This window comes from Gadus macrocephalus, chromosome 21 (assembly GCF_031168955.1).
Source record: "Gadus macrocephalus chromosome 21, ASM3116895v1".
In the NCBI taxonomy this organism is placed as follows: Eukaryota; Metazoa; Chordata; class Actinopteri; order Gadiformes; family Gadidae; genus Gadus; species Gadus macrocephalus.
The window spans coordinates 831,749-856,937 of record NC_082402.1 but is presented as its reverse complement, the minus strand read 5'-3'; the positions used below and the strand labels follow the sequence as shown (position 1 = coordinate 856,937).

Genomic DNA, 25,189 nt, shown 5'->3' with positions numbered 1-25,189 from the left:
AGCTCTAAGAAATGGCTAAGACACATCTGATTAAGATCTAATGTGCATCTAAAAAGCGTGTGATAAACGAACACATGAACGATGTGTTTTGAGTGTGTCCAACTCAGAATCAATTTCCTCCGAGGAAAGATTGCATCGAATGTTGTGCCCCCCCGGACAGAGAGACTTTCACTTTACTCTACTGGGATGGACTCAGGACAGACATCAGGGGTCGGCCTGAACGCTCTGCTGAACACTGGCGCTGTGTCTCCTGGCCTTCTGGACCCAGATAGGATCGGGATGTGTGAACATTTAGATATTGATCTGAAAACACGCTTGGTATACTTGCAATGGATGACTCATGCAACAACCGGGTCAATATACGTCTGCAAACAGCCCCTTCGAAACCCCCGTTAAATATGATTCGTACCCCACTCCACTCTCCTCCGAGACTCAAAGCGACCGCACACATTGTATAACGGCAGATTCAGAGGTTCAACTCAATGTTTAAAGCAGGCATGGGGAGGGTGAGACAGGGGAGGGGTGAGACAGGGGAGGGCTGGGGGGGAAGACGTACCTCTGTCTTCTGACCGGGCAAACTGTGGTTTCCGGTCGGTGTTGGGAATGTCGGGTCGGAGCGCTGAAGAGCCAAACATTGAAAAACGGGATTTAGGATCAGATCGAAGCCAGAGACAATTATGTCTGACTGTAGTCACCTGTGGCTCTAAAGTGACCGGAGCAAGACGCACACACGCACACACACACACACGGCAATTTTTTTTGTATAGCACATTTCATACAACAATGGCAATTCAAAGTGCTTTACATAGAGCATAAGAAATACAAAACAGGGAGAATAGATAAGAGAATACAAATGAGCATAAAAGATAAAAAGTAATAAAAATAGAGGGTATATAAAGATAAAAGATAAAAATAAATAAGAATATAGCTCAAAATAAAGGAGTGAATCAAAGTGCTAGTGTTGTAGTCGAAAATAAAAGAGTGAAACAAAGTGCTAGTGTTTAGTCGAAGGCACTGGAGAACATGAAGGTTTTAAGCCTAGTTTTGAAGGTATTTAGAGTTTCGGCTTGTTTTAGTTCATCAGGGAGTTTATTCCACTTGCACGAGGCAAAATAACTAAAAGCTGCTTCACCGTGTTTTGTTTTCACTCTTGGAGTGATTAATAGACTGGTCCCAGCTGACCTTAGGGGTCTAGCTGGAGTATAAGGTGAAAGGAGGTCTGACTATTAGGAGTACTTTGAATTCAATCCTCTGACAGACTGGTAACCAGTGTAGAGATCTGAGAATAGGTGTAATATGTTCAATTTTTTTTGTTTTTGTTAGGAGTCTAGCAGCAGCGTTTTGAACAAGTTGCAATTTACGAACAGCTCCTTTAGAAAGGCCTGTCAAAAGACCATTACAATAATCAAGCCTACTCGAAATAAATGCATGGATGAGCTTTTCAAGGTCACACACACACACACGCACACGCACACACACACACACACACACACACCATGAACTTTGAGGCTGCTCTCTGTGGTGTGAAGTGATTTAGATTGAAACTTTATTTAACATTATGAAAGATAACATCTTAAGCTGGGTTTCCTTATGGAACAGGCGACATGAGGGCCCCCAAAGATAGAAAGCAATCAAGAGGCCATTTTGCAGGGCCACAAGCAAAGCGTTTGATCAATACTGTCCTTGTGCGTCGCTTAGCAACAGGAGCATTGTGACAAGAAAAGAGAATTGATAGTTGCGTTGCTAGACCAGCAAAAAAAGACTCACCAGTGTGTTTAGACGGGGGTGGCGGCTTCTTCGGCTTCTGAGAGAGAGAGAGAGAGAGAGAGAGAGAGAGAGAGAGAGAGAGAGAGAGAGAGAGAGAGAGAGAGAGAGAGAGAGAGAGAGAGAGAGAGAGAGACAGAGTCAGAGAGAGACAGAGAGAGACAGAGAGAGAAACAGAGACAGAGGGAGACGCAGAGACGGAGAGACAGAGACACAGAGAGACAGAGAGGGAGAGAGACAGAGACAGAGACAGAGAGAGAGAGAGAGACAGAGAGGGAGACAGAGACAGAGAGAGAGAGAGAGAGAGAGAGAGAGAGAGAGAGAGAGAGAGAGAGAGGCAGAGAGGCAGAGAGGGAGAGAGAGAGAGACAGAGACAGAGAGACAGAGACAGAGAGGGAGAGAGACAGAGGCAGAGAGGGAGAGAGACAGAGACAGAGACAGAGAGAGACAGAGACAGAGACAGAGAGAGAGACAGGCAGAGAGAGAGAGAGAGAGAGAGACAGAGACAGAGACAGAGAGAGAGAGAGAGACAGAGAGGGAGACAGAGACAGAGACAGAGAGAGAGAGAGAGAGAGAGAGAGAGGCAGAGAGGCAGAGAGGGAGAGAGAGAGAGACAGAGACAGAGAGAGACAGAGACAGAGACAGAGAGAGAGACAGGCAGAGAGAGAGAGAGAGAGAGACAGAGAAAGAGACAGAGAGAGAGAGAGACAGATGCACTCATTGAAGCAGTGAATTGAGAGGGCTGACTGAGCGGTCTGGGGTCACCCTGGGGTCACCCTGGGGTCATCCTGGGGTCACCCTGCCCTCCAGCCCCTCCCATGGGGTGGTTAAACATGCCCGGGTGCCCTTGAGCAAGGCAGTAACAGAACACCATGCTGAGGGGGGCGGGGACTCACCTCCTCTGGCTCCTGCTTGGATGACGATGATGATGATGATGATGGGGGTGTCATGGACGCCCTCACGGCGGGGTCCTGGGGGCAGAACCACATCACCATGGATGAGGCGGGGTTAGAGCTCAGGTCGGCCATCAGATCAAAACACTTTATTTTTCCCGTGAGGGAACTTCATTTGTGGTCAGGCACACACAAACAAGACATACCTCAGCATTAAATAGTTAGGAATCATGTACCAGAATAAATCAATTCTTAAAAGCTAAAAACACCCTGTGGGTTTGGGTATGGGTAGGGAGAATAGAGTGTAGGATGGTTGAAGGTGAATAGGTTGAAGTCCGAAGTGATGGGTTGGGTTGGGCAGGGTTGGGGGGGGGGGCTTACTTTTTTAGGTGTTTTAGACAGGACTGTGATCAGCCCATCTGTTCACACTCACTGTGCATGAGAAGAGTCTTCTACAAGGCTAGGAAGAGCTACCGCTAAAGCTAGCGAGCTAGTCTCTGATTTTATGGGGGCGTGGTTTTGGAGGGAGCGCTGAAGAGAGGCGTGGCCTGATCGAGATACTCCAACATAATTACCCTACCTTTAATTAAGCGTTGATCATGATCATTAAAAAAAGGCCACGCCCCTCATGCTTGAAACACCGTAGCAAGCCACCGGATTGGCTCACCTCCTTGTCGGCGTCGGTAACCATGGCTACGAAGTTGTCCGGGAACACGCCCGATTTCCCGTTGAACTCTCCTCGCCACCAGCCGGGCTCACCGGTGTCCTGGGAGAGGAAGAGGAGGAGGAGGAGGAGAAAGAGAACAGAGGAAGAGGAGAGAGTCAGGAGGACGAGGAGGAAGAGGAAGAGGAGAGAGTCAGGAGGAGGAGAGAGTCAGGAGGAGGAGGAGGAGAGAGACAGGCAGAAGATGAGGAGGAGAACAGAGTAAGGAGTACGGGAGGAGGAGGATTAATTAGGAGGAGATAAGAGATGAGAAGAGTTTCTTCAGGGAATGTGTAGCATGGTGTTATGTTTTTTTATTTATTCTAACCGAGACATTGTCTGTTTACTGACGCTAACATGCTAATGCCAGCCTTTGTTCTTGTGTGCATTAACATCAGCTAACATTTAAACCAAACGGCACTAACTGTGCTCTACTGTATGCGTGTGCTACACCAGGTGGCCGCCAGGGGGGGCACCACCTGCTGCTGGTTCCAGTCAGCGTACATCAGCGATGGGAAAAAACATTATTTTCCGGGAATCAGTTCTATCAGTTCCGTTCACTATCACGATTCGTTTGTTTGATTCGTTTGTTGGATTCGTTCGTTGAGTCAGATGGTCTGTTACTTCATTTGGCATGTTCTTGCAAAATTACCCAGGTTAAGTGTAAATATTAAGCATGTATATAAAGCACATACGTGCCTTTTTTTCATAAATATGCTTAATACATAATGGGGTGCAGTAACAATTAAATGGCGTCTTGTGGCCTAATCGAGTGCCATGGCGACACGATTGCTACCTGCTGTAGTCCTCTCATTGGCTGAATCTTTGAAACGTTTTAGACTCAATCAATATAAGGTCACGGGGAGACGGAGCTCTGTTCGTTTATATATTTTGTTTACATGACCATATTTTTGTTCTATGTTTAAAAAAAAAAAGAATCAAAGAATCAGTTCTCTTGTTTTGGGAATCAGTTCTCGTAGTTCACCTTCGGGATTCGTTCGTTGTGAACGAATCGTTCGCCACCGACCCATCCCTAGTGTACACCTTCATGCCAAACCTGTAGCTGTAAAGACCGATTTACATGATGCGGAAATTACGGAAATCTGTACTAGAAATTGAGTCAAATGGAATCTGCATAATTTGCATAATTTTCCATAATTTACCTGAATTTATAAAAATAATAATCCTCAAAGGAAGGCCTGATTATTGTAGCAACCTAGATGATTTAATAATTGTAATCTGACAAAAGAGTAACAGGGCAATACCGGGAATATAATGCGTCGGGGGTTGAACTGTCTCCTTCCATCCTGTCAACACACTATTGATCGGACTCATAACAATGGATGTGTCGACCACTTAAAGTCTGCAGCCCGTGTCAAGAACTAGGAACAGCTCTGTGTTACAACAGCATTCCTCCTCAAGCCACTGTTTATTGCAAGCACATGCGCAAATTCAAGACGAGACATTATCCAGGGCTTTTGTGTCAGTGGGCAGCGAGTCTGACACCCTTTAGAAGAGATCAGACGCTCTTCTCTAGTGAAGCGTTTCAAACAGGCGAGCGCGTTGCCTGAATATGAATGCACCCTCCGGCAGACTCACCTAACCGGTGTGTTCCACCGACCGATAACGGCCGTTTGACAGAAGATCGTTCTGAACATCGTCCTTTGATGGGCGGTCCGCTTTTAAGTCGTGATATTCCAAACGACGAGCTGTCTCCATCTAGTTAACCATCGTTCCATAGTTCTAAATCGTACATCGTTAAAAATGTACCGTTAAATATTATGAAATTGTTGACGTAAATAAAACAGATTTCATAAGGCTCTACATGGTACTTCGGCCTTGAGATCCGTTCTTCGCGTTGCTATGGGAACAAATAGCCTGGTTTGTTTTTAACACCCTTATGAGCTTGACCTTTGACCCCAGGGCGCACCTTGCTCAGGATGTGGATGATGTCATCCTCCTTCAGACTTAGCTCGTCCTCATTGGTCGAGTCAAACGCGTAGGTCACCTTGCAGTATTCTGGGGGGGGGGCGGAGGAGAGGGAGAAATAAAGAGGGAGAAAGAGAGAAAGAAAGAGAAAGAGAAGACGACGAAGAGAAAGAGTGAGAGAATTGACAAATTAATGAGATCACTTGCTAGCAGATATAACCAATAACTTATCTCAAGGAGCGTGCTTAATGGGCTACATGTGTTGGCTCATCTCGGCAGAGGTTAGCCGGTTAGCTGGCATCACAGTTAGCCCAATATACACAGTGCCGAAAATAGTTCGGAATCATCCACGAGTGTGTAGACAAACTATAGTCCTGCTGTATTGTTACCGACACTCCAACACATTGGAAATCTTTGTTCAGTATTTCTTAGTGTATTTCCCCTCACATAGAGAGGAGCAAGGCTACTGTAACTCAGCGAGCCAATGCTAACCCAGGGGACATCCCCACTGTACCCCCCCAAAGAAGAGTTTGGTATTCAACAACTGCTTTGAAACCAGGTAGGACAGGCAAACTGATTTAGGGATATCTGTGCGCATCGCTTTAAGGTCATGGAAGACTTGGATCTTAAACACTATTCAAAAACAGATATCGTGTACTGATACACAGTGTACTGTTGGACCAATCCATCACAGTTCTTAGACCAAGCATGACGGAGACGACGGCATCCCGTCTCTGGTCGCCACGGTTACCTTGAGCTCTGCTGTCTGCGGGCGGGGGCGGGGCGGCGGGGGCGGAGCCTGGCTTGCCAACGGATGGTAAGGATGGGATTGGCTGGAATGAAGCAAACCACACAGATGGAGATGATATCCTCATTTATGATTGGATGATTGGGGGGGGGGGGGGGGGGAGACCTGTGACATCATATTGGAGGATTCACTGGCTCCAAGATCTGTTCTATACGGACAGGTTCTATGTGGATATGTTCTATATGGACCGGTTCTATTTTGACCGGTTCTATGCGGATATGTTCTATATGGACCGGTTCCATGTTGACCAGTTGTATATGGAAATGTTCTTTATGGACCGGTTCTATGCATACATGTTCTGTGTGCAATGGTTCTATGTGACCTGGTTCCATGTTTATGGGCTCTTTGAGGACCCGTTCTATAGGGTGAGTTTCTATGTTGATGGTTCTATAAAGACAGGTTCTATAAGGAAGAAGGTAAACCCAACAACAGGTGGGAGTGGAGACATAAACGAGGAGGAGTGGAAGGAGGTGGAGGAGGTGGGGGTGAGGCTGAGGTGGGGGTGGGGAGGGAGGAGGTGGGGGTGAGGCTGAGGTGGGGGTGGGGAGGGAGGAGGTGGGGGTGAGGCTGAGGTGGGGGTGGGGAGGGAGGAGGTGAGAGGAGGAGAGGGGGGAGGTGATGGAGGAGGTGGGGGGGAGGAGAGGGGGGAGTTGGGGGGAGGAGAGGGGGGAGGAGAGGGGGGAGGTGATGGAGGAGTTGGGGGGAGGAGAGGGGGGAGGTGGGGGGGAGGAGAGGGGGGAGGTGATGGAGGAGTTGGGGGGAGGAGAGGGGGGAGGAGAGGGGGGAGGTGATGGAGGAGTTGGGGGGAGGAGAGGGGGGAGGTGATGGAGGAGGTGGAGGAGAGGGGGGAGGGGGGAGGCGGGGGGGAGGGAGGTGAGGAGGAGGTGGGGTTTGGGTGTTGAGATGAGAGCGGAGGTGATGGAGGAGGAGATAGACGAGGTGGGCGGAGGAGTGGCCGGAGATGGGGGGGAGGTGATGAATGGAGGTGAGAGTGAGAGTGGAGGTGAGGGGGGAGGGGGGGGGCAGCAGTGTGTGAGTGCTGTGGGGGAGGAGAGAGGAGGACACTCAGAACAGTATTGTCATGCTGCTGTTAGCCTATAGCATCCAACGCTAGGGAAGCAGCTACAGAAAACAGAGCTAATGTTGGCTACGGTTAGTATATAGCAGGAATAAGGTAGCTAGCCTACAGCGCAGAATGCTAGGGAAGGAGCTAGCATATATACACAGCACGCATTATACATGAAAGAGCCGTTTTACAGAAAAGAACACTAAACACGGAGATAGCGTATTAGCATGTAGCACATAGCGTCAATGAACCAGCTAGCCTATGAAACCTCATGGCACCTCCGGGACCACCTAATCTGTACCGGATTGACCTCCGGGACCACCTAATCTGTACCGGATTGACCTCCGGGACCACCTAATCTTTAACGGATTGACCTCCAGGACTACCTAATCTGTACCGGATTTACTTCCAGGACTACCTAATCTGGACCGGATTGACCTCCAGGACTATCTAATCTAGACGGGACCCCAGGACCACCTAATCTGGACCGGATTGACCTCCAGGACTACCTAATCTGGACCGGATTGACCTCCAGGACTATCTAATCTAGACGGGACCCCAGGACCCACCTTGTCGCGGCGCTCCTCCTTGTCCGGGCTGTGGGGGCGGGTCCGGAGCTTCACGGATCCCTCCCTGAAGATGTCTCCGAAGCCGAAGCCGAGGACCTTCTTAGGGGGAACAACGACCCCGTTACCTGGGCCAGGGGAGGAGGGGTCCAGCACCTCCTTACCATCTGGGGGGGGGGGGGGGAGGGGGGGGGGGGAGGGAGGGGAGGGAGAGAGAGGGAGGGGAGGGAGAAATAGAAGGAGGGAGAGAGGGAGAGAGGGAGCGAGAGAGAGAGAGAGAGGGAGCGAGAGGAGGTGAGGAGAAGGAGGGAGAAATAGAAGGAGGGAGAGAGAGGAGAGGGAGGGGAGGGAGGGAGAGGGAGGGGAGGGAGAAATAGAAGGAGGGAGAGAGGGAGCGAGAGCGAGGGAGGGAGGAAGGGAAAGAAGGAAGGAGGGAGCGAGGGAGGAAGATGAAGAGATGCAAAGGAAAAGGAGGGAGGGGGAAGGAGGCGAGAGAGAGAAGAAGAAGGAAAAGTAGGAGGGTGAAAGAGAAGGAGAGAGAGAGAGAGAGGGAGTGAGAGCGAGAGGAAGAAGCTTTGTTAAGGGACCCATAAGCTAACAACCCTTCCACACACACCTGTCTACCTGCGTGTTCTACCTGTTCTCTGGGGACCACACCTCCAGCACACTGTTAATGCATACTGTTGGCACACAGAGAAAACGCGCTGCATGCTAATAAACAAACAAACAGCTCCGACTGAGGAAGACGCCGTTAACACACGCTACATGCAAATAGAAACTAAATTACGTAAATACCAAGAGAGGCCTTGGAACAGTTGTAAACCACGGGCGGGGACGGGGGCTGAAGGTGAAACGTTGCTGGATCAACAGAATGCGGATTGAACGCATCGGCATGCTAGCACATGCAGCCTAGCCTTGAGGAACGAGCCTGCATCCAAACACCAGCTTAGCTTTGATGTCCCCTCTGCTGTCCCTGCCTCACCTGGTCTGTGTCCTGGTCTGTGTCCAGGTGTGTGTGTGTGTGTGTGTGTGTGTGTGTGTGTGTGTGTGTGTGTGTGTGTGTGTGTGTGTGTGTGTGTGTGTGTGTGTGTGTGTGTGTGTGTGTGTGTGTGTGTGTGTGTGTGTGTGTGTGTGTGTGTGTGTGTGTGTGTGTGTGTGTGTGTGTGTGTGTCTCACCTATCTCGTCTGTTGCCGAAGCAGTTTCGGCAGTCTCCTCGTCCTCCAGCTCTTTGACAAAGTTGGAGGGAAACAGACCGGACCTGCCGTTCACAGAGCCACTCCACCAGCCCTCCTCCACCTGACAGACAGACAGACAGACAGACAGACAGACAGACAGACAGACAGACAGACAGACAGACAGACAGAGACAGACAAGAGACAGACAGACAGACAGACAGAGACAGACAAGAGACAGACAGACAGACAGACAGACAGACAGACAGACAGACAGACAGACAGACAGACAGACAGACAGAGACACAGACAGAGAGACACAGACAGACACAGACACACACAGGTTTACAGGTAGTTCGTGGACTTAGGGCTCCAGTCCCAGAACCTCAACCACACAGTTAAGCAACGTGGCTGAGCTGCGTGGCTAAGCTACGAGGCCACGCAGCTCCATGGCTAAAGGGGGCAGGGTGCTAGGAGTGAGGTGCGTCCTCGGGTCGAGTCCTACCTCCTCGTTGATGTCCACCAGCTCCCCCACCGCCAGCTCCAGCTCGTCCTGGTTCTGGGGGGCGTAGTCGTACAGGACCCTGCACTGTCGCGGCCGGGGCTCTGCAGAAACAACACCGGCGCTCAGAAGCCTGCTCCACCCCTGCTCCACACAGCTCCACCCCTGCTCCACCCCTGCTCCACACAGCTCCACCCCTGCTCGACCCCTTCTCCACACAGCTCCACCCCTGCTCCACACAGCTCCACCCCTGCTCCACACAGCTCCACCCCTGCTCGACCCCTGCTCCACACAGCTCCACCCCTTCTCCACACAGCTCCACCCCTTCTCCACACAGCTCCACCCCTGCTCCACCTTCTCCACACAGCTCCGCAACCGGCTCTACCACTTCAACCCCGCACGGGCGTGTTTGCACATTCACCCGCAGTGCATTGTGGGGCTTTTGACAAGGTGAAGTTCACCGAGGACAAACCCCACTGAGCCAAACTATAATACTGAATAATACTTCACTACTACTGCAGACAGACTCACTGCCAGCTCCTTAATAACCTGTCTTACCCCTACCTGCTCCTTAATGACCTGTCTCTGTACTGTCTAACCCCTACCTGCTCCTTAATGACCTGTCTCTGTACTGTCTAACCCCTACCTGCTCCTTAATGACCTGTCTCTGTACTGTCTAACCCCTGCCTGCTCCTTAATGACCTGTCTCTGTACTGTCTAACCCCTACCTGCTCCTTAATGACCTGTCTCTGTACTGTCTAACCCCTACCTGCTCCTTAATGACCTGTCTCTGTACTGTCTAACCCCTACCCGCTCCTTAATGACCTGTCTCTGTACTGTCTAACCCCTACCTGCCCCTTAATGACCCGTCTCTGTACTGTCTAACCCCTACCTGCTCCTTAATGACCCGTCTCTGTACCGTCTAACCCCTACCTGCTGCTTAATGACCTCTCTGTACTGTCTAACCCCTACCCGCTCCTTAATGACCCGTCTCTGTACTGTCTAACCCCTACCTGCTCCTTAATGACCTGTCTCTGTACTGTCTAACCCCTACCTGCTCCTTAATGACCTGTCTCTGTACTGTCTCACCCCTACCTGCCCCTTAATGACCTGTCTCTGTACTGTCTAACCCCTACCTGCTCCTTAATGACCTGTCTCTGTACTGTCTAACCCCTACCAGCTCCTTAATGACCTGTCTCTGTACTGTCTAACCCCTACCTGCTCCTTAATGACCCGTCTCTGTACTGTCTAACCCCTACCTGCTCCTTAATGACCTGTCTCTGTACTGTCTAACCCCTACCTGCTCCTTAATGACCTGTCTCTGTACTGTCTCACCCCTACCTGCCCCTTAATGACCTGTCTCTGTACTGTCTCACCCCTACCTGCCCCTTAATGACCTGTCTCTGTACTGTCTAACCCCTACCTGCTCCTTAATGACCTGTCTCTGTACTGTCTAACCCCTACCTGCTCCTTAATGACCTCTCTGTACTGTCTAACCCCTACCTGCCCCTTAATGACCTGTCTCTACTGTCTAACCCCTACCTGCTCCTTAATGACCTGTCTCTGTACTGTCTAACCCCTACCCGCTCCTTAATGACCTGTCCCTGTACTGTCTAACCCCTACCTGCTCCTTAATGACCTGTCTCTGTACTGTCTAACTCCTACCTGCTCCTTAATGACCTGTCTCTGTACTGTCTAACCCCTACCTGCCACTTCCTCATATTGCGGTGTGCTGTAATGCTTGTGGTAGTGCAGCAGACCACAGCCTCCACCAGGGGGCAGTGTGGGGTTGGTTTATCCTCAGCGGGTGAGATGAGTCAACAGTGCTGTCTTCATTGTGAGACTTCCACTCTATTTAGCGCTCTAAGACACTGAGACGCACCATGACCCCTCAAACATCAGCGCAGAGTGTTGTGTGTTCATGCCCCGTGCGGCTATTTCTGTGCTCTAGGTTTGAAGCCATGACAATGGATTCCCTTCACTAACTGGTTACACTGCATGTTGACGCACGCACGCACGCACGCACGCGCACACACATACACACACACACGGGGGGTGAGGTGGATATCTGGCTAGGAGTGGAGGTCTGATGAGGGTGGGGGTGTGGTTAAACGTGGAGGGGGTTGGGGTGGTGTAACCTACTCTCCTTGGAGGTGGAGGGGTTAGGGTGGTGTAACCTACTCTCCTTGGAGGTGGAGGGGTTAGGGTGGTGTAACCTACTCTTCTTGGAGGTGGAGGGGTTAGGGTGGTGTAACCTACTCTTCTTGGAGGTGGAGGGGTTAGGGTGGTGTAACCTACTCTTCTTGGAGGTGGAGGGGTTAGGGTGGTGTAACCTACTCTCCTTGGAGGTGGAGGGGTTAGGGTGGTGTAACCTACTCTTCTTGGAGGTGGAGGGGTTAGGGTGGTGTAACCTACTCTCCTTGGAGGTGGAGGGGTTAGGGTGGTGTAACCTACTCTTCTTGGAGGTGGAGGGGTTAGGGTGGTGTAACCTACTCTCCTTGGAGGTGGAGGGGTTAGGGTGGTGTAACCTACTCTTCTTGGAGGTGGAGGGGTTAGGGTGGTGTAACCTACTCTCCTTGGAGGTGGAGGGGTTAGGGTGGTGTAACCTACTCTCCTTGGAGGTGGTTAGGGATATGGGTGGAGGGGTTAGGGTGGTGTAGCCTACTCTCCTTGGAGGTGGAGGGGTAAGGGTGGTGTAGCCTACTCTCCTTGGAGGTGGAGGGGTTAGGGTGGTGTAACCTACTCTTCTTGGAGGTGGAGGGGTTGGGGTGGTGTAACCTACTCTTCTTGGAGGTGGAGGGGTTAGGGTGGTGTAGCCTACTCTCCTTGGAGGTGGAGGGGTTGGGGTGGTGTAACCTACTCTCCTTGGAGGTGGAGGGGTTAGGGTGGTGTAACCTACTCTTCTTGGAGGCCTGGCCGTGGGGCTGGAACCCCCCCATGGGGATGTGGCTCATCCTCTGGACCATGTTGGCCACCGTCCCCGGCTGCTTCTCCCGCCGCCGCGCCTGGCACAGCTCCGCCTTGGCCTCCACCTTGGCCTCCACCTTGGCCTCCGCCTTGACCTCCACCTTGGCCTCCACCTTGGCCTCCGCCTTCTCCTCCTTCTTCAGCTCCTAGGAACGGCCGACAGGTCAAAGGTCAGACAGATGAACAGAGAGTTCAAAACCTGAAACCTTGAAGTCCTGAATGTTTAACTCATAGTGGAGAACACACAGTGACAGGGGGCGGAGTCAGAGTGACATGGGGGCGGGGTCACAGCCAACTACAAATCCAAGCAAGGGTTTGCAACTTCGTGCACATTTTCAGTGCTGTAGTTTGATGTGGAAGGTACGCCACATGGAGCCTTGTCTCCGTTGTCCTGGTAATGATCCTTGAATATGTCGCCACATCCCTGCACAAAACGTACAGGGAAAAGCCCTTTGCCTGTACGTAAATCGCCTGAGAGTAAAAAAATCCTTCATTTTGCGCATGAAGCAGTACAAACTGACGCCACCTTGTGCACAAATGCTGACTCTGCTCTCGCACTCACAAAGTGTTCTCTCGCACGCCTTGATAACCATTCATACACATATGGCGGAGTCAACCATGCCAGTGTGCACACACACACACACACACACACACACACACACACACACACACACACACACACACACACACACACACACACACACACACACACACACACACACACACACACACACACACACACACACACACACACACAGAGAAAGCCAGCTAGTCTGGAGCAGTCAGGGTAAGGTGTCTTGCTCAGGAACACCTCAACAATCATCTTGGAGGAGCAGGGGATCAAACTGCCAACCTTCTGATTCTAAGTCAACCCGCAGAGCCCAGCTCCTGTTGTAACCCTGATGTGATTGATTACATGCGGACAAGTCCAAACTCCTCTTTGATACCTCGGGTAACATCAAGCCCACATTAGCCAAGACTGCTTCAGAGCCGGCGTCTCAGAACACGCGGCGGAGAACGATAGAGCCCAGCACTACACCACAGACCACTGGCAGTTCTTAATAAAACATGTCACTAAGCGTTAATGAGAGCAGGATTATCAGGGGCAGTGAACCATAGCCAGCCTTGAAGATGAGCAGTACTTGAGTAAATAGAACAGACCGGTTATATTGTTAAGTTATAATAATATAACAGACCAGGAATTATAAATATTGAAATGTAGGATGCATCAGAGAAATTAATACTGCACTAACCCGCTGTAGCCAATGTACCGTATTTATTTGGTGTAATGATGACAGCACTGGTCTATTAAAATTTCATTGATCAGTGCTATCTGTGTTTATGTATATTGTAGTAAAAACTAAATAGAACAATAGAACAAAATTCTCGGGAATCAGAGAAATCAACAAGATAGGTTACAGCAGCGACCAATGAAGTTTAGAGATAGAGTGGCAGGGTCCGCCCACTTAGGGCCATAACAATAACCACCGCGAGAGCAGAAATAACATCAGAGCGAGCAGCAAAACACTTTATGTGCTCGTCCAACAAATCGTTTCCTTCTCAGTCTTTATTGCTGCTCTTGAGAGCAGAGGAATATGGTCTCTCCGGAGGGCGGTCAAGGTGCTCGTAATAATGATGTGTGCCCGGATGTGTGAGACGTTTTTGCTCGTGAATTTTGGCATGGGGTATGCCGCCAATACTACACCCAACACTTGTCGGTTTATGCTAACTCCTGATTCGTCTGAGGGTACAGACGCAAGACGAAAGGCTGTTTGAACTACCTGACGTGATTGACGGCTAAACTACCCTAGGCCTAAAAAAAAAAAAAGTTTGGTTCCTGTTGGTTGTCAGTTGAGGTCATGGGTAGGTAGGGGATTTTTTTTATTTTTTTATTTGATTTTTTCCAGCGGCAGCGAATGATAGGTAGGTTGTTTTCATTTAAAAACGAGAAAATTCGCTCATCCTTGTACAGAATGAAGAGGTGCTGTACCAAAACGTGATTATAGTTTGCATCGACATTTTTTATTTTTTATTTATTTTTTTTATTTTTATAAAGCTCATAAAATAATTTGGGTCGCACATAAATTGACAGGGTCGGTCGGAAACCGGAACCAAACAAATTTTTTTTTTAGGCCCTACTTGATTGACAGCTGAACTACCCTATATGATTGACAGCTGAACTACCCTATATGATTGACAGCTCAACTACCCTACGTCATTCACAGCTCATGCTTTGTAAAGGAGTTCAGTTAAGTTAATTTAAACGACACCATAGACCTCTGAAGAATAACTCTGGTTCCGTAATAACACGGGTTTAGAATGAGCGTACATAACAAACTCTGTAGGTGGCGAAGGAGTAAAAGCTGCGGCACGTTTTGAACTACGCACTTTTTCTATCCATTTCCGACTGGGTTTTTTCATTGTCGGTGGCGTTAAAGTAGCATTAATAATCCTTTACTAACGGCACAGACAACCCTATCCAATAGATAGAAAAAGTGTGTCGTTTAAAACGTGACGCAGCTTTTACTTCTTCGCCACCTACAGAGTTGGTTATGTCTTATTATCATTCTGAACCCCGTGTTATTACGCAGAGACATCTGACCGAGGGCCCCGGGGCCTCGGAGGCGGGGCCTATTCTTCAGAGGTCTACGGTATCTTGCCCAGTGGGCGGAGACGTCTCTCCCGTGGTCCCAGGTCGTTCTGGAACTCCTGACCGGCAAACAGGAGGCATGGCGGCCGAGTGCGTTCCTGAATTCAACGACTCCGGTCCCACTGCCCCGTCTCCCACCCAAAGCAAACAGTAACCCTGGCAACCTGCTGCCCAACAAGGCTTGTTCCACATGACTCATCACGTGTCACCGTGGCAACGGCTCAAGGTCCAGACTCCCAGAGGTGAGGTCAGGTGGGCGGGACCTCAGACGAAAACACTCAAGTTACTATAAACAATACTCTACAGAACAGTACTAAACTAGCAATACTCTACAGAACAGTACTAAACTAGCAATACTCTACAGTACTAAACTAGCAATACTCTACAGTACTAAACTAACAATACTCTACAGAACAGTACTAAACTAGCAATACTCTACAGAACAGTACTAAACTAGCAATACTCGATGCAATACTAAACAAGCCTCAATACCAAACTAATGATAAACTAGTACACAAAACAATATCGAACTAACAATACTCAATACCAATACTATACAAAACTCAACACCAGAACAATACTTAACTAGCAATGCTCCCTTGCTGAAAAGGAAACACATTCTATACCTATCACACACACACACGTAAAGTGTTCTCACACATTAACCCAGACACACATCACCCTAAACCACAGAAACCAAGACACACAGCGCAGAAAGACACGGGACAAAACACAACACATCACAACACACCTGTTCATCCGCTGGAATGAGGCTGGGACATTTCAGCTCTAAATACAAGAGGTCGTCTTCAGACATTATCCAACGATACCAGACAAAACACACACACACACGTAGAGAGACAGAGAGAGACAGAGAAAACGAAAGAGAGAGAAGAAGAATATCCGGGAGCAAAGAGCAGCTATGACATCACAGCCAGAAGTTTATGCATAAGCGATGATGATCACCAAGAACAGGCGCGTTAGTGGAGTACCTATCCCACTGGAGGGAGGGAGCGAGGGGCATAGACTGAAAGAAGGAACAAACAATATAAATACGAGTTTCCACCTCCATCAAGATGACAGCGTCAAGGAGAGAGGAAACGACTCTTCAGTCGTGACTCTTGACTGAAGATGATCGGTGAAACGTTCCCCAGATCCTCAGATAAAGTCATCCAATCACCAGACTGACGCTCTCCAATAGACTGAACAACCCACGCACTAACGCTGCAGTCGTCCTCATAACACCACACTATTCATCTGGTCCTCAGACAGAACGACAGACTCAGGTTCTTTAACAGACAGAACGACTGACAGACACGTTCTTTATCAGACAGACAGAAACACACACACACTTTATCACAGACAGATCCATGTTCTTTAGCAGACAGACAGGCCGACAGACACACGTTCCTTTTCACACAGACACACAGATCCATGTTCTTTAGCAGACAGACAGACAGACAGACAGACACACAGATCCATGTTCTTTAGCAGACAGACAGACAGACAGACAGACACACGGATCCATGTTCTTTAGCAGACAGACAGACAGACACACGGATCCATGTTCTTTATCAGACAGACAGACAGACACACGGATCCATGTTCTTTATCAGACAGACAGACAGACTCAAGTACTTGATCAGACAGACTGACAAACTTGTTCTTTAACAGACAGACATGTTCTTTGACAGACAGACAGAGGTTCGTTCAGACCGACAGACAGACAGACAGACAGACAGACCCCCCCCCCCCCACACACACCTTGACGAAGTTGTCGGGGAACAGCCCCCGGCGACCGTCCAGCTCCCCCTCCATCCAGCCCCCCTCCTCCTCCACCCGCCGCACGCCCACGATGACATCACCGGGGCGGAGCGTCAGCTCGTCCTCGTGGAGCGCCTCGTACTCGTACTCCACCAGCACCTCTGCACCCGCAGGAAGAGGGCCGCCGCACGCAGGAAGTGAGCCGGGGGGGGGAGAAGAGAGAGAGAGAGAGAGAGAGAGAGAGAGAGAGAGAGAGAGAGAGAGAGAGAGAGAGAGAGAGAGAGAGAGAGAGAGAGAGAGAGAGAGAGAGAGAGAGAGAGAGAGAGAGAGAGAGAGAGAGAGAGAGAGAGAGAGAGAGAGAAGGATGGCAGGGAATGAGGGACAAAAAAGAGGAGAAATGTCAGAGAGAAAGAACAGATGATTTGGTTAGGAACATGGACCATCTTCATCATCATCAACCACCACCACCCAATGCCCTCCAGTGGTCCTGAAAGAAGGCTATCTATCTGAAGGCACAGGAACAACCCTGAACCCAAGTGTCACGATGCGGTGCTTTCTAACCTAGGATACAAACATGGATACCATATCTTGAAAAATATCGATATTAGCTACCATTTATGATACCACTGGGGTAACATTGAGGGCATATATTTTTTGATTTTTATTAGAAGATAAATATAAGGCTATAACATGGTTACGACGGCAAAATGACCAGCGATTGCACAGTGATTGAATGAGAGGAGGGGGGCTTTATGGCCACAGCGCTGGGTGTCGGAGAAACACACACACACACACACACACACACACACACACACACACACACACACACACACACACACACACACACACACACACACACACACACACACACACACACACACCAAAGGTGCATCGATACTGCGTGGAAATGAGTACTGGAACCGTTTCATATATATTCAGTATTGATGAACTACTTTTTGAAAAAACTAGAATCAAGAAACTAAATCTCTTCACTTGACACTTGGCCGAAGCTGCTGTAGATGAAGACATCATGTCAAGGTACCGTCTGCCCCCTAACAAGGCCAGCCCGGTCCAGTGTAGCTCCTCCAACGTGGTGGGGACGGATGAGGAGTTTAGAGGGTATTCAGACTTCAGAGGGGGTATTCAGTTGGCTGCAATCTGCAACCTCACCACTAGATGCCACCAAAGCCCTGCACACTGCACCTTTGAAAACACCCAATAACATGAGGCGAGAACCGCTGCATTAGAGGGTGATGAAGTATCTGTACGACTGCGAAACACACATCCTACAGACCTCCATCCTTTAAAACAATGTTGTTTACCGTAGCCTCAAACAGGCCTGAACTCCACAAACAGGCCTGAACCTAACAGGCCTGAACTCAACAAACAGGCCTGAACTCAACAAACAGGCCTGAACTCAACAAACAGGCCTGAACTCAACAAACAGGCCTGAACTCAACAAACAGGCCTGAACTCAACAAACAGGCCTGAACTCAACAAACAGGCCGGACCTTAATAAAACAGGCCTGACCTTAACAAACAGGCCTGCCAACAATGCTAACAGGCTAACTGACTCAAAAATAAACACGCCAACAAGCCAACAGGCTCACATGCCAATGGGCTAACATGCTTAAAAGCAGACAGGCTAACAAGCTAACAGGCTTGTGGCGTTCTATCAGCGCAGCGGACCCGAGTGTTGTCATGGAAACATCTGGTCGATGGTTGCATTTGACCGTTGTTCATTTTGGATTTGTAGAGCATGGACTGTTAACATGCAGATGTGTATCGTCATTGATAAATAATGCACACACACACACACACACACACACACACACACACACACACACACACACACACACACACACACACACACACACACACACACACACACACACACACACACACACACACACACAGGGTATTCAAGCACATTGTGTTATAAATGGTTAATGTGTTTTGTGGAGCTCTGCTACTAGTCTAGAGCGCTCGCTCTGCGACAGGTGCAGAGCGAGCGCCGCTCTCCGTGGGAGCGGTTCAGGAGCAGGGTGTCAACCCAATACACACACGGGTCAGGGTCTGCGGCTGGGTCACGGGTTAATGACAAACCAAGAACACAAGGAAGTAGAGACCCCCCACACACACCAGGGTGAGACCCATATCAGGACAAGGTAACACAAACACACACAAGGTAAAACCCATATCAGGACAAGGTAACACAAACACACACAAGGTAAAACCCATATCAGGACAAGGTAACAAACACACACAAGGTAAAACCCATAACAGGACAAGGTAACAAACACACACAACCCATATCAGAACAAGGTAACACAAACACACACAAGGTAAAACCCATAACAGGACAAGGTAACAAACACACACAAGGTAAAACCCATAACAGGACAAGGTAACAAACACACACAACCCATATCAGAACAAGGTAACACAAACACACTCACACACACACTCACACACACACACACAACCAATATCAGAAAAGGTAAAACCCATATCAGAACAAGGTAACACAAACACACACACAAGGTAAAACCCATATCAGAACAAGGTAACACAAACACACACAACCCATATCAGAACAAGGTAACACAAACACACACACAAGGTAAAACCCATATCAGAACAAGGTAACACAAACACACACACAAGGTAAAACCCATATCAGAACAAGGTAACACAAACACACACAAGGTAAAACCCATATCAGAACAAGGTAACACAAACACACACAAGGTAAAACCCATAACAGGACAAGGTAACAAACACACACAACCCATATCAGAACAAGGTAACACAAACACACTCACACACACACTCACACACACACACAACCCATATCAGAACAAGGTAACACAAACACACACACAAGGTAAAACCCATATCAGAACAAGGTAACACAAACACACACAACCCATATCAGAACAAGGTAACACAAACACACACACAAGGTAAAACCCATATCAGAACAAGGTAACACAAACACACACAACCCATATCAGAACAAGGTAACACAAACACACACACAAGGTAAAACCCATATCAGAACAGGGTAACACAAACACACACACCATATCAGAACAGGGTACCCCACACACACTAAGAGACTAAACACACGGCGCTACTCAGACCGTGCACGCCCGTTCTGCTGGTCAGGACGTCTGCGTGGGCCCAGACGTGCGGCCCTCCCAGATCTCAGCAGCGGGTCACCCTAGCAACTCGTGCACGCGCTCCGTTTGGTTTTGTTTCAGCCAGATACCAGAATAAAGTGAAAGCACCCGGCCGGCTCAAAGCCCTGAGTCACCGCCGGTTGGGAAACACCAACGGCCCCCAGTGGTGGGGGAGGCCCCCGTGGTCAGACACCTCGGCCCCCCCCCGCCCCCCGGTGGTGGAGGGGGCCCCCGTGGTCAGACACCTCGGTCCCCCCCGCCCCTCGAGGCCCCCGTGGTCAGACCCCTCGGTCCTCCGTCAGGTTGTTCCCGACAGGAAGCCGAAGGAGCAGAACTTCCAGGTCAGCACTTCCTATCTCCTTACACAGCGCTTCCTGTTTAGGGGCGGGGTCAGAGACGGCCTCCTTTAACCCTCAGACACTCAGGGTGGTGTTGGTGGGTTACCAGAGAGACTGGGGAGGGGAGAGGTGGGGGGCATGCAGGTAAACAACACACACACACACACACACACACACACACACACACACACACACACACACACACACACACACACACACACACACACACACACACACACACACACACACACCTGCCTGCGGTGCAATAAGAACCAACCAGAGAAGATTCAAACCCCTCATCACGGGAAAGAACATCAGCAGCCAAAACCTTGCTTTGTATAAAAGTGTAGCATGATGTCCTAGCAAAGACCCCTATTCAACCTTAGCAGCTAGCCCTGGCATATATCCATAGCATGTAGCCCTAGCCTACAACCTTAGCAGGTAGCCCTGGCATAGAACCATAGCATGTAGCCCTAGCATACAACCGTAGCAGGTAGCCCTTGCATTCAACCTTAGCACGTTGCCCTATCACACAACCTTGCAACCCTATCACACAACCGTAGCGTGAAGCTACGCTTGTAGGTAGAAGACTATGGGCTGAGGCTAGCACCGCGGGCGTGTTGGGACACAGCGTTACGTGCCACCGGAGGCTAGCTCTGACAGAGAGAATTCCTTAGTGAGAGCTTAGCCCACCTCAGTGCTCCCCCTCCGGAGCCCTGGGGCAACATCCACTAATATCAGAGCCGTTAATCATCCCAGAAGGGGGATCTGGTTGCCAAAGCAGAAAGTACAGCAGGACAGTAAGATAACAGAATTATAGGAAAAAAATAATGAATAAAACTACATGAACCTATGACGACCAGATCTATTTTTAAGTATTGGTCTTCATTAAGCTGTGACTGACAGCAGTAATTAAGGCGCAGGTAGGTGCTCTGATTCAGAGTGGCCCAGGGACCACGAGAGGACAGTACAGCGCCCACCCACTGCTCATAAGCACCGCGGTAGACTTGGGCGCCAAACCCAAAACCTTACAGATGGGGTCCGACACCCGAAACCACTACACCAACCAGCCCCCACCCTAACTGCCACCCTCGATGTAAGAGGAGAACCAGGAGGGAAACGAGGATTTAAAACCGGATGAGCATGCTGTTTCGAAAGTGTGTTTTAAAGATGTTTGGACGCGTACTTTCTGCATCCCCCTAGTGTTGAGAGACAGATTCATACTGCTTTAGTCCTTAACTCCTCGTCATAACTGTCCCCACTGAAGCACCATCGTGTTTAGAAGACACCCTGCATGCCTGGCTGCGCACAGACGTAGGAACTACAGAAGTGGAGTAGATTGGATCTAGAACCCGTTTCACAGCATAGCAAGGAAGCTGAATAACAGGCTAGTCACTCTTAAAACACTCTGGGGGCTGGGGGGAGACACCGGGCTGGGAGATTGCCGAGCCCAACGGGTTATACTCCTCCATGCTTCCACACAGGACACACGCACAGAGAAGAACCCCCGTCAGCAGCAGCACCACCATACTGTGCTGCTCCTCATTCTACAGCATCACTCATCACAGGCACACGACCCTGGCTGGGAGACACACAGGCAGGTCAACCCGGCTGTAGGGAAGGGCAGGCCCTGCGTCTGGCTCCCAGCCCTGACTGTATAGCCCGGGCTGAACGGACCGAGGGGGAGACTAGGCCCTGAGGCAAGGGGGCATAACAGGTCCCGGTCTCTGGGTCGGGAGGGGGGGGGAGACGGGATGGAAGGGAGATGTGATGGATCGGAGGGAGGGAGGGGGAAAGCGACATCACACACGGTTAGAATCAAAGCACAGGCTGACCGCGCACCAAGGCTCGTGACACAGTTTAAATGAGTGTGCGTGCGCGCCGGTGCACCCGAGTGTCACACTCTACGGTGGCCCTACGAGGAGACAACCGGTGAGAACCAGGAACAATGTCGTCACCGTTCACACCACAATCTGACGCGGTTCCGAGCACCTCGGAAATGTTGAAGCTCTGTAGGCAGAGGAGACAAACATTGAGTCCACGGCCACGTCAACGGAGACTAAACACACCATGGCTGTGAGTGACAGCCAGGCAACTTAACACAACAACTACCGTTGTTTTTATAGTGTATGTGCGACACATTGAGGCACAGGAGTGACTTGTCCCAGGTTCTGCTGTCCTGTAAATTCGCTCCCATGCAGACGACGTGCTGCTCTTCGTACTCAACAGTCAACACTCAGCTGAGCGAGGGAGCATTCTGGTTAATTTGAAGGGAGCAGTGATTGTTTGTACACCAGGAAACCAATAAATTTGCTTTAACCCAGAACTGTGGGAACGGGTGTGTGCTTGTGCGTTTGTGCGTGTGTGTAGAGTGTAGAGTGTGTGTGTGTGTGTGTGTGTGTGTGTGTAGCAGTTACTGACTGTATGTTAACCAAAGGGGGGGTTCCCGACAGACCAAGTTTGGGAACCGCTGGTCTACATAGCAGACTGTATATCAGGAGGTGAAGGGAGGAGGGAGGAAGGCGAAGATGTGGTCCGTGTGGTGGAGCAGGGTGTGGGGACCTCGGCTGTCAAACAGAAAGTATGTCCTGTCCTCTACCTCCAGCACTATTCACTCACTCACAACCACATTCTGCCATTTACCTTCCCTGGGTGGATGAACCCACTACTCAGATAGATGGGTATCTCTGCACACATGAAGAATACGACTGGACTTCAGCACATCACTAACAAATCGAATTCACTAACTAATGATTCAATCTGCAATCAATCAACCTGCTGATCGTTCACCAATAATCCATAATAGTCACCATGTCATTCATGTGTAGACTAAAGATCCTAGCATTGAGTGAAAAAAGGAATGCGGCCCAACCTCTAGCAAACAGGCGAATTAGTTAACGTACTGATTTACTAACTGGTAAACTAGCTTACTAGACTAACTAGTCAGCTAGCCTGCTGGCTAACTAGCGGGCTCACCAGCTAACTGGCTGTCAGACTGGGTGAATAGGTTAAGCAGCTAACTGTTGTGCTAACTTTATGCTACCCGACCCTGTGGTCAGGACTGTATTGACGCTGCGGCTCCACCGGTGGTGAACATCATGATGGAAGGGAGATCCACACGCGCCACATCACTACTCTGCGCGCTCACTACTCTCTGCTCTCACTACTCTCTACTAGGTACTCTCTGCTAACTACTAGGAACTCTGTACTCGGTACCCTCTGGTCACTACTAGGTACTCACTATCTGCATTCACGACTCACTAATCGGTAGCGTTCAGTACTGGGGTCTCAGTACGCACTACTCAGTACTCGCTACTCACTATTCGGTACTAGGTACTCGGTAATATTAGCACTCGGTTTCATTAGTCACTACTCGGGTCTAAGTACTCACTAATCGGTAGTCACTGATCGGTACTCGGGTCTCACTACTCAATACTCGGGAACTCAGTACTGGCTAATCGGTAGTCGGGTCTCGAACTCACTATTCGGGTCTCAGTGCTGACTAATCGGTAGTCGGGTCTCAGTACTCACTACTCGTTACGGAGTACTCGGTACTCACCCATCCAGAGACTCCCAGATATCACAGGTCAGGAAGCTCCTCGTTATCTCGCTTCTTTGTCGACGTCCTCCGCCCGTTTCCTGCCTGCCAAGTCTGTATTGATCCGCACGCCGTCGTATGTCCATCCGTCCCGGGCAGAGAGCGACGTCTCTCCCGCTGGAGGAAGTTCAGGAGTCTCCACCTTCACCGCTGCCACCAAAAACACCACCTAGCAGTGGGGAAACCTCGCGATGGTTCCCCCGAACACTCCCGCGAGAGGAATGTCCGGTGGAATGTGGAAGCAGTCTGTCCATGGAGTGGGAAGGGGGGGGGGGTGGGGGGGGGTGGGGGGGTGGGTAGGAATGGCTGTGTGTGTGTGTGTGTGTGTGTGTGTGTGTGTGTGGTGTGTGTGTGTGTGTGTGTGTGTGTGTGTGTGTGTGTGTGTGTGTGTGTGTGTGTGTGTGTGTGTGTGTGTGTGTGTGTGTGTGTGTGTGCGTGCGCGTGCATGTGCCCAGTAATAGCTATAATTAATAATACTTGTATTATCTCGAAGTAGAAATATAGTCTACATAGTCGCGCTTGCATACCATATAGGCTACTTTCGGCAACATCATTTACTTTAGGCTATATACAATATCCTTTTGGCTATATATAATACACTTTAGGATATATATAATGCAGTAAAAGGCTGCCATGTCCGAAGCAGTGTATCTGACTGCGCAGTGTGTATTTGCGTGTGTAATGTGTGCATTTGCGTGTTTAATGAGTGTATTTGCGTGTGTGATCTGTGTGTTTGTCAGTGCGGTTATTAAGTGCCTCTGGACGGAGGCCAGCGGGAAGTGTCTGAGCGGATAGCGGTCCTGACCGAGCCGCATGCAAATTACGGAAACCCACAGACGCCGCGCAGGGTGTTTGAACCACTGGCAGCCGGACCCAGCCCGCGGGGTCGGATTACACACTGGTTATCAGTTAGGAAAACATCCGTACTTTCGTTTTCTGTCCTAAAAGTTAAAGTTTAATTATTTTCATTTACGTTCATTAAAGCATGACTGTGATGGAGAGTTGGGACAGTCCGTATTTATCTTTAAATCTTATATATGACATAAACCTCACAAACATGTCCAGGCCTAAACGTTTGTAATAAAGATGATTGTTGCTGTCTACGCCCGCGTTTATAATTAGCCTACAGCTGGTGGAATTTATTTAATAAATCAAAACTGTAATCAATCGTGTTCACTCAAAATGAAACCTGCACACTTCTCCAGTGTTGGAGCGCCCTGCACATATTTATAGTTAAATAGTGACAGCGTGCGGTGCTGTTGTGAAATGCATTGCAGTTTTTT

The 25,189-nt window shown here is 49.6% G+C and overlaps 1 protein-coding gene and 1 long non-coding RNA gene across 14 annotated transcripts in view; one reads left to right on the top strand and one right to left on the bottom strand.

The window, feature by feature from the left end:
- cd2ap (CD2-associated protein) overlaps positions 1–24,130 on the bottom strand; it is a 35,066-nt gene extending 10,936 nt beyond the window's left edge. For 8 of the 13 annotated variants that reach the window (XR_009523563.1, XR_009523564.1, XR_009523565.1 and 5 more), the window contains exons 1-12: positions 23,868–24,130; positions 16,786–16,946; positions 12,304–12,517; positions 9,408–9,508; positions 8,906–9,026; positions 7,733–7,896; positions 6,041–6,122; positions 5,291–5,379; positions 3,325–3,423; positions 2,661–2,735; positions 1,768–1,804; positions 557–619 (exon numbers count right to left, since the gene is read on the bottom strand). Coding sequence is in view for 5 of the 13 variants with exons in the window: in XM_060041030.1 (XP_059897013.1) it covers positions 557–619; positions 1,768–1,804; positions 2,661–2,735; positions 3,325–3,423; positions 5,291–5,379; positions 6,041–6,122; positions 7,733–7,896; positions 8,906–9,026; positions 9,408–9,508; positions 12,304–12,517; positions 16,786–16,946; positions 23,868–23,871 (1,210 nt within the window). In the remaining 8 variants the exon portion in view is untranslated. Of the gene's footprint in view, positions 1–556; positions 620–1,767; positions 1,805–2,660; positions 2,736–3,324; positions 3,424–5,290; positions 5,380–6,040; positions 6,123–7,732; positions 7,897–8,905; positions 9,027–9,407; positions 9,509–12,303; positions 12,518–15,772; positions 16,311–16,785; positions 16,947–23,867 lie in introns of those variants that run through there. The other 5 variants (XM_060041032.1, XM_060041030.1, XM_060041033.1 and 2 more) reach the window with 5 other exon arrangements.
- LOC132449409 (uncharacterized) lies at positions 12,000–12,377 on the top strand. The gene is made up of 3 exons (XR_009523571.1): positions 12,000–12,041; positions 12,120–12,158; positions 12,276–12,377. It is a non-coding gene; the product is annotated as an uncharacterized LOC132449409 (long non-coding RNA).
- Positions 24,131–25,189: the final 1,059 nt, after the last annotated feature.